General features: G+C 38.0%; 2 protein-coding genes across 4 annotated transcripts in view; one reads left to right on the plus strand and one right to left on the minus strand.

Moving 5' to 3' along the window:
• The window catches only part of GTF2E2 (general transcription factor IIE subunit 2), a 66,701-nt gene that overhangs the window by 11,867 nt on the left and 40,170 nt on the right, over nucleotides 1-14,664 (plus strand). The window lies entirely within an intron of this gene.
• Nucleotides 360-12,025, minus strand: SMIM18 (small integral membrane protein 18). 2 transcript variants are annotated; one of them, XM_012784138.2, is made up of 3 exons: nucleotides 11,757-12,025; nucleotides 4,343-4,422; nucleotides 360-3,500 (listed from the first exon to the last, which is right to left on the minus strand). In XM_012784138.2, the coding sequence occupies exon 3, from the start codon at nucleotides 3,462-3,464 to the stop codon at nucleotides 3,177-3,179; it is 288 nt and encodes a 95-aa protein (XP_012639592.1). In that variant the 5' UTR covers nucleotides 3,465-3,500; nucleotides 4,343-4,422; nucleotides 11,757-12,025; the 3' UTR covers nucleotides 360-3,176. The 2 variants fall into 2 exon arrangements, with proteins under 2 accessions (XP_012639592.1, XP_020138431.1); XM_020282842.2 differs by lacking the exon at nucleotides 11,757-12,025 and having other exon boundaries at nucleotides 4,343-4,621.

The raw sequence follows: 14,664 nt of genomic DNA on the forward strand, positions 1-14,664 counted from the left end.
AGGATGTACCTTCACAATAGGGGGGGGAAAATAACCAAGAAGTGTCAAAGTGAAATGTCAGAGGTATCAACTGTCAAACTTTTAGTACTTAAGGTAATCAGACATTTCATACTTAATTGCCTACTCTACTATCTTTGAAGTTGCATGTAACTCATGCGCAAAAAAACAATAAAAAAGAACAAATTTTTCATTAAACTAGAAAGTATAGTTTTGTTTTCAGAGTTTTTATTCTATTTTCCTAATAAAACACTGTGGGCCCAAAGAAAAAAATTTTTTTTTCTAGTGTGGCAGTCAATGTGTTAAGAATGTCTTTTTTTTTTTTTTTTGAGACAGAGTCTCACTCTGTTGCCCAGGCTAGAGTGGCATGGTGTCTGCTAGCTCACAGCAACCTCAAACTCCTGGACCCAAGCAATCATCCTGCCTCAGCCTCCTGAGTAGCTGGGACTACAGGCATGAACCACCATGCCCAGCTAATTTTTTCTATATATTTTTAGTTGGCCAGTTAATCTTTCTATTTTTAGTAGAGACAGGGTCTCGCTCTTGCTCAGACAGGTCTCAAACTCCTGACCTTGAGCGATCCTCCCGCCTTGGCCTCCCAGAGTGCTAGGATTGCAGGCGTGAGCCACCACGCCTGGCCAGAAATGTCTTAACTTGCAGTTTTGGCTACAGGTAATGGGATAGGGAATTTCATCTTCTGCACAAACAGCAGATCCCATTGAACAGCAGGAAGAGACTGTGTAGGGCTTTGCTTTGGTTGGCCAGGGTCATCCCTAGCAACAGTCAGGATAGGATAAACTGTGTTGTGGTAATAATGCCAAAATCGCACTGTCTTAACACAGGCTTGTTTCTGTTTCCTACCATGTTTATCATGGGTTGGTAGAGGTCTCAGCTTGGTACAGTCACTCGGGGACCCAGGTTAGCAGCTGATAGCTCAGATGTTTCTGGTTTCTGTGCCAGAGGGAAAAAGATCTTGTGCTAGCCTGGTAAGTGCTCTGGCCTGGAGGTGACACACAGCACTTCCTCTCACAGCTCATTGGTCAGAGCTAGTCACAAGGCTGTACCCCAACCTTAGGGGTTCCTAAGTGCAATCTTTTCTTGGGCTCAGAATGAAGAGAGCTGGAAATACGGGGTGTAAACACTAAAGACTATCATACCACCCTAGTTTAGGTCACTAGGATTAGATTGCTGGATTCGGTGCTTACCAGATCTCTTGGTTTAGCTTCTCGCCTCTTCATTCTTCCCAGTCAATGATTTTTCTAATCTGATCATGTCACTCTGCTTAAGCTGATCATCGTTGTTTTTCAGATAGAGTCCATCTTCTGCAGCCTACATGCCCTACGGAATCTGGCCTCTGCTAATCTCTTATGTCTCGTATCTTGCTGTTCTTGTACTCTGTCCTAGTGATACTGACTTGTAGCTCCTCTAACATGCTTTACTTTCTTTTGCCTCTTGGCTTTTGCTCATATTATTTCCTCTTCCTGGAACATTCTTACCTCCCTCCTTCCCTCCCTCTGTCTTTTGGCTAACTTCTGTTCTTTGAGGTTTCAGTTTAAAAGTCATCTTATTCCCATTCTCTAATCTGAATTCGGTGTTTAACCTTTGAGTTCCCATAGCTTTCTGACAAAGCTGCTGTTGTGTACTGTTTGCATGATGCTTGTTTGCCACTCTACCCTTAGTATCTGGCTTAATCTCTCATACATAATAAGCACTCAGTAAATATTTGTTGGATGGCTAAATAAATTACAGGATAGGGTGGGAAACATTTGATAGTGTACATTATAAAAAAAAAAATCTAGCTATTGCCAGGTATGGTAGCTCAATAATCCCAACATTTTGGGAGCCTGAGGTGGGAGAATCATTTGAGGCCACATGGTGAGACTCTGTCTCTATAGAAAAAGAAAAAATTAGCCAGGCATAGTTAGTGGCCTCCACCTGTAGTCTCAGCTTCTTGGGAGGCTGAGGCAGGAGGATCACTTCAGCCCAGGAGTTGGAGGTTGCAGTGAGCTATAATCATGCCATTGCATGCACTCCAGCCACAGAAATTTTTTTTATGCAATAAAGAACTATGTGGTGAAGGGAAGAGAGCAGAAATCTGTTATTTTCAATTTAAAGAACCTTAATTGCCATCCTGTACTCATTTTTTCACAAAGCACTTTAAAAATATTTATTCTAATATTAGAAACAAACGCAAATCATGTAACCAACTTTCAAAAGATTTGTGACACAGGTATACAAAACACTTGGTAACCAGGAGCTGTTCTGAGCACTGTTAAAACCACATACATTTTCATGACCTTTGGGATCCTTGTCATAGATGGAAAGTACATAGTCTTTTAAAAACTAGATTATTGTTTTTTTTTTTGAGGCAGGGTTTCACTTTGTTGCCCTGCGTTAGAATACAGTGGTGTCATCATAGCTCACATCAACCTCAAACTCCTGGGCTCAAACAATCCTCCTGCCTCAGTCTTCCAAGTAGCTGGGACTACAGGTGTGTGCCACCAGGCCCAGCTACTTTTTTCTATTTTTGGTAGATACGGGTTCTCACTCTTGTTCAGTCTGGTCTCGAACTCCTGAGCTTAAGCAATCCTCCCGCCTCAGCCTCACTGAGTGCTAGGATTACAGACGTGACCAACTGCACCTGGCCCTTTCTGAGTATTTTGAAACTTTTTCATACAAATCCTACATCAAACTCAAATCACTAAAAATATATATAAGTTGTCTTCAATAAATAAAAAATATTACTTTTTAATAAATGGGAACTCATGGTGGAAGTATTTTACTTTGTATATAGAATTACATTTTAAACAGCATTTTTGTTACCAAAACACTATTTTTTAGACTACACAAATTGTTAAGTTTTAGCATCATTAGCCTTTTTATATTTTCCAAAGCTTACGTTTTACTGCTTAATATTGAATTTTAGGAATCTTTTCTCCAGTTTTTGAGGTGTCACATTAAATGGTAAATTCACATTTATGAAGTTTTACTGTATATTTAATGAAAGGGATACATACACAAACAGTGCATATTTAACTTGTTTTTCCCTTCTACTAGAAATCTTTTAACCATTCATAGTCAGAATCAGTTTTGTACTAACAGTTGGTCTCAGAAGATTCTCTCTTTTCTCAGACAAGATCAAGCTGCTGTCAAAGATTTTATTCATCTTCTGTAGAATGCTAGACCACTTCAGTTTCACGTTTTCTGATGTTGTCCATCATACTTCTAAGAGGGTTGGGTTCACTTTTCAAGTCTTTCACAGTTTTGTTTTTTACACAGCAGCAGCAGTCAAGCACTTCGTAAAGGAAAGCCAGCACCACTAAGGATACCACTGTAAATATAAATAAAAGCAGGATGACAAAGCAGGCAGTGTTCCAGTTATCATGGAAAGGGTAAATTTTTTGAACTTGAAAACCAAGGTACTGATAAACAGAGGTTGTGGTTTCATTCCAGTGGCTGGAAGCCATTTTAGAGATTCCACTTCTTGTATTTCTCTTTTGAATCTATAAAAAAGGGTAGAAAAATCAATATATGTAACCAAACTACAGATTTGTCCATTTAAATCTCAGTCCTAAGATTTTTAATAAATTTATAGAGAGAACCTGAATCTTAATGTCTAAATAGTATTTTTGAATTTTTGTATATCTATGCCAGTATACTCTGTAAACCATATTCTATTGTTTTTTGTGTATATTATTAGATATATGTGTATTTAAGGTTCATGTACAGAAATGAACTGCCAATGGAAGATGGAAAAAGTCAGCTGAATTGGTTTATTTATTTTTTTTTATTTTTATTTTTTTTCAGATCACATGTTGCAAAGTTAAGGTATTTATTTTTATTTTTATTTTTTATTTTTTTTTATTTTTTTTGATGTAATTTTTTTTTTTTTTTTGAGACAGAGTCTCGCTTTGTTGCCCAGGCTAGAGTGAGTGCCGTGGCATCAGCCTAGCTCACAGCAACCTCAATCTCCTGGGCTCAAGCAATCCTGCTGCCTCAGCCTCCCGAGTAGCTGGGACTACAGGCACGCGCCACCATGCCCGGCTGATTTTATATATATATATATTAGTTGGTCAATTAATTTCTTTCTATTTTTATAGTAGAGACAGGGTCTCGCTCAGGCTGGTTTTGAACTCCTGACCTTGAGCAATCCGCCCGCCTCGGCCTCCCAGAGTGCTAGGATTACATGCGTGAGCCACCACGCCCGGCCTTGAATTGGTTTAAAACTTGGCTAATGCAGTGGTCATTGAGCTCTTAGCTACAGAAAATCTTGGTGTTTTAAGGTTATGTTCTTCAAACTGCCCCTGGAAAAGCATTTGTCATTACCTGTATGGATTCTTCTCACCTTTTTGGTTCAGTGTGTCTGTCTCTTATTTCCACTCCTTTAAACTTTGATGACAGGTGATGTGAATCAGGAAGTAGTGGCTGAGTGAAAAATGGTAGAGAAAGAAAAGCCAAATAATGACAGTTTTCAGAGTAAGGATAATAACATTGTAGGTTAAAGTTACCTGTGAAGAGATCTTAATCTTGGGATTGTTTGTTATGTAGATGATAATTTAAAATGTTTTATGTACCTAAATGACCCGTAGACATTAATATTTTGTTTTATTTTATTTTATTTTTTTTGAGGCAGAGTCTTACTCTGCTGCCCAGGCTAGAGTGTCGTGGCATTAGCCTAGCTCACAGCAACCTCAAACTCCTGGGCTTAAGCAAACCTCCTGCCTCAGCCTCCCAAGTAGCTGGGACTACAGGCATGAGCCACCATGCCCGGCTGATTTTTTTCTATATATTTTTCGTTGGCCAATTAATTTCTTTCTACTTTTAGTGTAGACAGGGTCTTGCTCTTGCTCAGGCTGGTTTCGAACTTCTGACCTTGAGCGATCTACCCGCCTTGGCCTCCCAGAGTGCTAGGATGACAGGTGTGAGCCACTGCACCCGGCCAACATTAATATTTTAAAAAACAAACAAATCAGCCCTCCCAGAGGTATCAATTATTAAATTATTCCATTTCACAAAATAAACTAATGAGTGCATATTTGAGTATTCTCGCATTAAGTTTTGCTTTTGTTGACCTAGTATTTGTTAGGCCTTAAGTGGAACTGTAAGGATTAAAGGTTTGGTAGTATGGAACTACAGTATCGAGGAAATAAGTGAATTGTTACTATCTTGATCTTTTAAAAATATCTCTTAAAGCTTAATTTTTTTTTTTTTTTTTTTGAGACAGAGTCTCACTTTGTTGCCCAGGCTAGAGTGAGTGCCGTGGCGTCAGCCTAGCTCACAGCAACCTCAAACTCCTGGGCTCGAGTGATCCTTCTGCCTCAGCCTCCCGGGTAGCTGGGACTACAGGCATGCGCCACCATGCCCGGCTAATTTTTTATATATATATCAGTTGGCCAATTAATTTCTTTCTATTTATAGTAGAGACGGGGTCTCGCTCTTGCTCAGGCTGGTTTTGAACTCCTGACCTTGAGCAATCCGCCCGCCTCGGCCTCCCAAGAGCTAGGATTACAGGCGTGAGCCACAGCGCCCGGCCTTAAAGCTTAATTTAAAATTATAAAATACCTGTACACTAAGAACATTTTGGAAAGAAGAAAAAAAAAACTTATAGCTCCACTTCCTTAATTCATTGATTGTTATCATCTTGTATGTTTTTCCTTTACTATATACTTGTAAATAGGCTTTCCTTCATTCCTATAGCAAATATTTATCAATTACCTACTGTGTACCAAATACTTTGCCAAATTCTGGAGATACCTTGCATGTGAGAGTATGTTTCATTTAAAGAAAAATTGAAGATGGTGTGGAAGTATGAAAGTGTCATGAACTCCTGCGTGCTCATAATACAGCTTCGTTTATCAATTCTGGGCTCATCTGTACCTCTACTCACTTGATTCCACTGCTTGGATTATTTGAAAGCAAATCCCAGACATTCTATCATCTAGAAATATTTCAGTATATATTTCTCAATGGTGAGAACTTTGTTTTTGTTTTTTTTTGTTTTTTTTTTGAGACAGAGTCTCACTCTGTTGCCCAGGCTAGAGTGAGTGCCGTGGCGTCAGCCTAGCTCACAGCAACCTCAAACTCCTGGGCTCAAGCAATCCTGCCTCAGCCTCCCCAGTAGCTACAGGCATATGCTACAGGCTACAAGCATGTGGGACTACAGGCATGTGCCACCCTGCTCTAATTTCTTCTCTATATATTCGTTGGCCAATTAATTTCTTTCTATTTATAGTAGAGACAGGGTCTTGCTCTTGCTCAGGCTGGTTTCAAACTTCTGACCTCAAGCAGTCCACCCGCCTCGGCCTCCCAGAGTGCTAGGATTACAGGCTTGAGCCACTGCGCTTGGCCAGGACTGTTTTTAAACATAAGGTGCCACTGTGCTGTTAGAACTCTTCCTCTGTTTTACTCCCTTTTTTTGGGGGGGGACAGGGCATGAGCCACCACAGCTGACTTCTTTGTTTTCTTTTTTTTTTTGGTAGAGATGGTGTCTTGCTCTTGGTCAGGTTGGCCTGAGCTCAAGCAGCCCTCCTGCCTTGGCCTCCCAAAGTGCTGGGAGTACAGTTGTGAGCCACCACGCCCAGCCTGTTTTCTTAATTAATAAAATTTTAAAACTTTGAGGTTGTTAAAATGATGTTTTTTAAGGTTTTTGAATTCTTTCGTAAATCAGGTTTACATAGCAAATTGCTTCACTTTTCTGGCTGGCTGGCTTCCTTTCTTTCTTTTGCCCTGCATTTTGAAGTTTAAAGTGATGATCTGAGGCCAGAAGTAAAGGCTTAAATGCATGTTTTCTTTTTGGATTTAAGAATCCTTCAGTTTTATGGTGCGTGGTGACCCTTCATCTTGAAGTGAGAGCAGACTAATGGGCAGTAATTGAATCAATTACTTCTTTTAGTTCAGGGACATACAAAAATACATGGTCTGGAACGTAGGTATGTAACTTCCCATTACATTACAGTGATCTCAAACTGTGTCTTTAGACCCAGCCTTTCAAAATTACCTTTTTATCCTTTGCATTTTCTCTTCAGAACACATTCTTACAGAAGCAGGGCCATTACCGTGCACAACTGCAGGCAGCACCATTCATATTGTGTTGGGGGGCGCCATTCATGTAGAACATGATGTGAGTGGTGCCCCTGGAAGTTGTGTACTGTGGGTGCCCTGGTAGGCTCCCCATTATTGCTGCCTCTGACTCTAATCACCGTGCACACAAATACTCCTCGTAGAAACTTACTTAAATGGAGATAAAAGTTAGGTCCTTTGGGACCCAGCTTCCCTAATAACGCACACATTCACATCCAAATGCCATAGAAATGTCCAGCTCTTGGAGCTCCTTTAAGATTTTTAGGGCTGCCAGAATGCAGATATTCCTGCGAGGGGTAACACACATTACAGTTATTTTTACTTAAGTGTAAATGAGTTTGAGGTTCTTTTTGAAGAGCAGAGGTAATGAGAAAGAGGAAGAGTAGGACCTTTGGGAAATAGAGGACAGAGCCACTTGCGTGGGTAGCTTAAAGAGCAGGAAGAATCACGTGATGGTAGTTTTACTTGGGCTAACTTACGACCTCTCCAGCATTTATGGAGCTATCCCTTAGCCTTTCTGTGAAGGCCTTTCAGGTTAATCTCTTTTTAAAACCTGGGGATTTCTTTTGAAGATTTCTTTTCTAAACCTGGCATTAGAAGTAACTACAAGGGTAACAAAGATTGGGAGAGAAAAGAGAATAGAGAGAAGCAGTTTGTATATTATGCCTCTCAAATTAGTTTAATCTACCTTATTAATATAAATAAATAAATTAAAAATGTTATTTCACTGTTGATTTCAGAAACATCATTATAGCAATTTTACGTAAATAAAAATTAAGAGCTTTACTCCCTATTGTATCTCCCTGACATAATAAACTGCTGGTTTTTTTTCTTTTCTTCCAGAGATTGGCTGTATAAAAATTATACCTAGTTGAAATTATGCTGAAGTTATCACTTTATATTTTAATTTATTGTGAGTAGGCCTTTTGTATTGACATTTGGGGAGAAGTTGTAAAAACTAATAATGTAAGTTACCATTTCAAAATGAAATTTTAGAATGATTAGAAAATTGGTTTAAGAAATCTCATATTCTGTTTATTTTTGAGATACAAATGAACTACTTAAAATTTTTTCGGGTCCTCTTGTCCCTAAAAAAATAGAGAATGAGAAAGAGAAAAAGGAAACCACAAAGTCAGACAGACAGACACATAACTAATTTCAGTTATTTGAGGTTAACTTACACTGATCTATTCTACCCAGAACTATTCTGGTTAAATTGATAGAGTATATCCACACAATTGAATTGCAGGTAATTGTATAGTGATATGGAAAGATTTTTAGGATATGTTAAATGAAAAGAACAAGGTAAAGGATAATGTATATAACAAAAAGGGAAATGATATACTTGCATCTGCACAAAAATCTTGGGAGTATCTACAAGAAATTAATCACAATAGATTGTGGGGATGGGTAGGGGAGAGAGGGGCACAGGGATATGTGTGAGACTTCTCAACATACACCTTGTTATATTCTTTTGGGTTTTGTTTTGTTTTGTTTTTTAGACAGAGTCTTACTCTGTTGCCTGGGCTATCGTGTGGTGGCATCAGCCTAGCTCACAGCAACCTCAAACTCCTGGGCTCAAGCAATCCTTCTGCCTCAGCCTCCCGAGTACCTGGGACTACAGGCATGTGCCACCATGCCTGGCTAATTTTTTCTATATATTTTAGTTGGCTAATTAATTTCTTTCTATTTTTAGTAGAGATGGGGTCTCACTTTTGCTCAAGCTGGTCTTGAGCTCCTGACCTTGAGTGATTCGTCCACCTTGGCCTCCCTGAGTGCTAGGATGACAGGCGTGAGCCACCGCACCCGGCCTATTCTTTTGGTTTTTGAACCATTTGAATTTATTACTTATTTAAACCAAAATAAATATCTATTTTAAAAGGAGAATTAAAAAGTACTGCTGGGTGTGGTGGCTCACACCTGTAATCCTAGCACTCTGGGAGGCCGAGGAGGGCAGATTGCTCGAGGTCAGGGGTTCGAAACCAGCCTGAGCAAGAGCGAGACCCCGTCTCTACTATAAATAGAAAGCAATTAATTGGCTAACTAATATATATATAAAAAATTAGCCGGGCATGGTGATGCATGCCTGTAGTCCCAGCTACTTGGGAGGCTGAGGCAGCAGGATTGCTTGAGCCCAGGAGTTTGAGGTTGCTGTGAGCTAGGCTGATGCCACGGCACTCACTCTAGCCTGGGCAACAAAGCGAGACTCTGTCTCAAAAAAAAAAAAAATTGTCATTTTGATTAGCCTGTGTACTTTATTCACATGTAAAAATGTTTATAGTAATTATGCTTCCAGTAATGACTGTGGATAGGAATGCATGCCACCTCCAAAGGCACTTGCTTGTGTGCTTTACTGGAAGTCTCTAAGAAAGTGTATTTGCAAAGTTTATGTTGTAAATGATGACAATTTGTTCCCTGTGAGTGTATTGATAACTGATGAGCAGCTCAGAACATTTATGCTTTAGATTAGCTTCAGGGCATATCTGAATAAAAGTAAACCCTGTAATACAGAGTCATTTTCCACCTTAAATTAAATATAATATAGTTTTTAAAAGTACAGTAGAGCCCTAGTTATATTTTGTGTTGAATTTAAGGTAAAGATTAAATCTGTCTTTGATGGATTAGGCATAATTAGGCATGTGGAAAGACAGATACCATTAGCATTTTCTCCTTCTCTAAGTCTATAGTTTTGAAATTAAAATGTAAGTTTATATCAAGCAAATGCTATAAACATGCCTCATAAAGAGCAAGAGAAAATGGTAAAAAAAAAAAAGTAAAAGAACAATGTATTGTACTTTTTTGGATCTTTCCTCCAACCCTTTAAAAAATTTTTTTTACAGAAATGGGGAGTTTTAAAGTAAATAACATAATTTTTTAAGTATATAGTTTTTAGTTGTGTTTTGTTTTATGCTGTTTTGATATATTCCCTCCCATTTCAAAAGGCCCAGTGGAATATTTATGGGGCTAGGACTTGGAACTATTCTGGAACCTTGGGTTACCAGATCAGAATAAAATTATGTTTTGCTCTATTTATGAAAAAAGCCTTTGAATTGAATTCTCTAGGGCCTTTGCACGTATATGACTTGAAATATGATTAGTTAATCATAGTAGCCTTTAAATATAGAGCAACTTGCTCAGTTTAAGCTCTGGAACTCTCCAAGATAGGCCATGCCTCTAGTCTGGTGAAACAGCAATGAAGACTTCATCTGTGCTAACCATGGATATATTACAAGGCTGCTGATAGAGTGTTAAAAGAGTGTGGGTAGTAGGAGTTTCTGTTTACAATTTACCTGAAATTTGAGTTGTAAGTTAACTTTTATTTGACAAAATTATTTTTTCTGAGACTTTTTTGGGGAGTTCCAGTACTTTGTATATAACAGGCAGGAATGGTTTCTAGGTAATTAACCCTGTTATGCTAAACCTGGAAAGATCTAATATCTTGTTACAGCAACCTTTGGGTTTTGGAAGGGATACTTTGCTCATGCTAGCTGAATGCTGACTAAGAAATAGAAGGAATAGAAATTATGGGAAAAAAAAACCCACAAACCTTTAAAGATTAAATAAATTTACCAGCGAGGTAAAAGGGTAGAAGTTGATCTTTAGGTCAGTGTGTATAGTATCCTGGAGCTCTAGTACCTACTAAATAATGATATTTTCATGCTTGAATACTATAAAATTAGAAATTTGGTCAACAATTGATACTGATTTTTAATAGACATGAACAATTGCTCTGAGCCGTGAAAATAATCTTATTACCTAGAAAGGTACGGTACCCTCCTCCCTTAACCAATTCTTGTTAGGATATATTTTCATTTTAAAATGTAATTTATCAAAAAGACTTAATTTGTATTTATTTTGAGGATCAGGAAATAACTTTAACATTATATTTAAATGCTTTGATAAATATATTTTGTGGCTTATCAAAAATGAAAGGTGTTTAAAAAGGTTTTCATTTAATAATAGCATAACTTGTATATTGCAGTAAAATAAATTTAAATGAGGAGTTATTTTAATTAAGATGTTAGGAAAGTCTGAAGCTCTATAAATTATCTCTTTGGTTATAGTATAATGCAATCCACATAATGATGCCTTTTTATTTTTACGTAAAAAAAATCACAATTGTGATGATTTCATGGCATTCTCTGCATTTATGCTTCAAGTCAAATAAAATAATTTTGAACTGTTTTATTTGTTAAAATATAACAAACTTTCTTGTAAGTAACTGCTTTTTATCAGCTAGTAGTATAATTTGCACATATAATCAGAAAGCTTTAGTCCAGGATTCGCTTTTAGTCTAGATTTTTCTTTAAGAAAAATCCTTTGTTAAGACAGACCAAACTGCTAAAATGAAATCGTTCAGAGAAAATGAAATTAGCAAGTAACCAGTTAACATCTCCAATGCTTACGGTTTACTCCAAGATCTGGATATAGATCAGCTTCATATAAAACGTAATGAATTTTCCATTAAGGCACAGATGGTAAGGGTGCTTAGCAAACAGCACAAGGCGGCAGTCTTCCTATTTTCATAATAAAATTCTACCAAGCAATGAAATGAATACGTTGCTTTTTTTGGTATTTCGTAGGAACAAAGCTTTCTGGTTGATTTTTCATGGTAAAATATTTTCCTATGGCATCATAAGGACATGTACTACTAAATAAAAAAGATCATATAAACCTACCTCTTGTCTGAAAGGATGCTGTTGAAGCGATGGTATCGTCTGTTTGTAATGCAGTCTAGTGCACAGCCAAGATGGAGCTGCGCTTCGATTGGTTGGACCACAATGCAGCTGACAGTTTCCTCTCTGTTCATTTGCATTAAGTCCTGCCACCCTTAAGAGTAAATCATTCATAAACTTGAATAGAGCTGTCTGGGATATCAGCTGTCACCCCTTTTCCTTTATTTTTCTTTCCCTTAAGCTAAATTTCTGTATAGGAATTTGTGAGTTACTAACAAATTGATGATTCCTTAGTGTTTTACTATAAAATTCCAGATCCTTTAGTGACTACTTCAGTGCTGGGGCTATAAGATAATGTCGGGAGAGGTAATAACCTAGGGAACAGTCCTTTTACCAGCTTGATGTCTCCTCCAGGAAGTATGCATAAAATCTCATGAATTAATTTTTCTTTTCTCTTTCCTTCTTTCATTATTTGTTCTCTGTATAAATTTTGCCCTCTGAAAGTCATTATTTCCATGTGGTAGTTTGATTTAGGAGAAATTCTGAGAGAAAAGATTGGTTTTTCAGCTCTGCAAATTGGAAGAGGGTTTGATTAGGTAAATATGCTTGTATATTTAAAAAAACAGTCTATGACATTTAAATGGCAAAGTCATCTCCAGTTGGCTATTTAGAGACAGTGTTTTTAGTTATGGTGTATTATTTATATTTAGAGTTTTGGTGCAAGCATAACACAATCAAGATTCTTAATTATAGGAGTGGTTATTAAAACAGCAGCAGACAAGGTAAATGCTTGCTTTGTAGGCTTCATTTTTAAAATTACAGATAAATTGGGACATTAGTTTCTAGGGCTATAAAAGAATGCATAGAAATATCCTTATTACATTCACTTATTCAACAAACATTTATTGAGTGTTTATGCTTGCATTGCGTTAATGCTGGAGAGATACCATGGTAAACAAAACTGTATGTGGTTCATACTTGACCATTTGTATGGTGTTTGTCCTTAACATATTGTCATCTCTTTTTCATAGTCTTTCCAGTTAGCTTCTTACATAGGAGTTTACGGTAAGCTTAATATTATTTTACTAAATTTAAACAAGGACACATCAAACGTGCATTTATCTATTTCTTTCCTGTTTTTTTTTTTTTTTTTTTTTGAGACAGAGTCTTGCTTTGTTGCCCAGGCTAGAGTGAGTGCCATGGCGTCAGCCTAGCTCACAGCAACCTCAAACTCTGGGGCTCGAGTGATCCTTCTGCCTCAGCCTCCCGAGTAGCTGGGACTACAGGCATGTGCCACTATGCCCGGCTAATTTTTTATATATATATATCAGTTGGCCAATTAATTTCTTTCTGTTTATAGTAGAGACGGGGTCTCGCTCTTGCTCAGGCTGGTTTTGAACTCCTGACCTTGAGCAATCTGCCCGCCTCGGCCTCCCAAGAGCTAGGATTACAGGCGTGAGCCACAGCGCCCGGCCTGTTTTTTTTTTTTTTTTTTTTAAAAGAGATGAAGTCTTGCTTTGTTACCCAGGGTGGTGTAGTGGTATGATTATAGCTCACTGTTATCTTGAACTCCTGGGCTCCAGTGGTCCTCTTGTCTCAGCCTCACAAGTAGCTGGGACTACTGGCATGCAACACCACGCCCAGTTAAAATTTTTTTTTTTTTTTTTTTTTTTGAGACAGAGTCTCACTCTGTTGCCCGGGCTAGAGTGCCGTGGCATCAGCCTACCTCACAGCAACCTCAATCTCCTGGGCTCAAGCAATCCTACTGCCTCAGCCTCCTGAGTAGTTGGGACTACAGGCATGTGCCGCCATGCCCGGCTAATATTTTCTATATATTTTTAGTTGGTCAATTCATTTCTTTTTATTTTTAGTAGAGACCAAGTCTTGCTCTTGCTCAGGCTGGTCTCGAACTCCTGAGCTCAAATGATCTGCCCACCTCAGCCTCCCAGAGTGCTAGGATTACAGGCGTGAGCCCCTGCACCTGGCCAATTTTTTAAATTTTTATAGAGATGGGATCTCACTGTGTTGTCCAGGCTGGTCTTGAACTTCTGGCCTCAAGTGATCCTCCTGCCTTGGCTTCCCAAAGATCTGGGATTACAAGCATGGGCCACTGCACCTAGCATGGATTTCCATACTTCAACAAAATAGCCAGTTTCAGAGGGAATAATATGTGCAAAGGCTAGTGAGTCTTACATAAGGCAGTATCACAGGGTTTACAAGTGGATTGAATCCATACTCCACCGCTTACTACTCCAAGTTTTCTTATGGTTAAAGGGGGACAATGATACATCTTAAATAGGATTTTGGGGAGGAATTAAATGTGAAAATTATTTATCATGATGTTTAGCAGATAGTAATTATTCAATAAATATTAGTTATTATTGTTTACAAGTGTTCTGAACACCTTGGGAAAATGAACTATGTGGGCAATATTTCATAAATTGAAATAGTGAATGTGAAAGCATATATGTGAGGCAATCTTAATACTGTTAATTTTGGAAACATGGTAGACTTCAGTGTACTAATGAAGTTATTGTTGAGATTGTAACAAAGTTAGTTTTAAAGGAAACTTGCATATGAAGTTTCATCTTAGTCTGAAAAAAGCATACTCAATAAAGACTTTAATCTCAAAGGAGTATTGTGTTGCCTAGAAGCTGTTCTTTTGGATCTCTGACAATTGTTACATTTGACTTGCGGTGGTTCTAATGCAATCTTTTGTTTAAATTATTGTTACCAAGCTGATGCCAGAGATTGGCTTTCCCCCTCCCCTTTTATTTAACCTCTCCCTGTGTGATCAGCCACATGGGGACTTGGTATCTGATCTGATGCCTTGCTGATTGAATGTGTATTTCTGAAATGTGTTTCTAGTGTTTATGATGGATCTTTTACTTTTCCTACTTATGTGACTAAT

This window comes from Microcebus murinus, chromosome 24 (genome assembly GCF_040939455.1).
Source record: "Microcebus murinus isolate Inina chromosome 24, M.murinus_Inina_mat1.0, whole genome shotgun sequence".
In the NCBI taxonomy this organism is placed as follows: Eukaryota; Metazoa; Chordata; class Mammalia; order Primates; family Cheirogaleidae; genus Microcebus; species Microcebus murinus.

Bases quoted from the DNA above. Each gene is read 5' to 3' on its own strand.
- SMIM18 (XM_012784138.2), bottom strand. From the start codon at position 3,464: ATGGCTTCCAGCCACTGGAATGAAACCACAACCTCTGTTTATCAGTAC.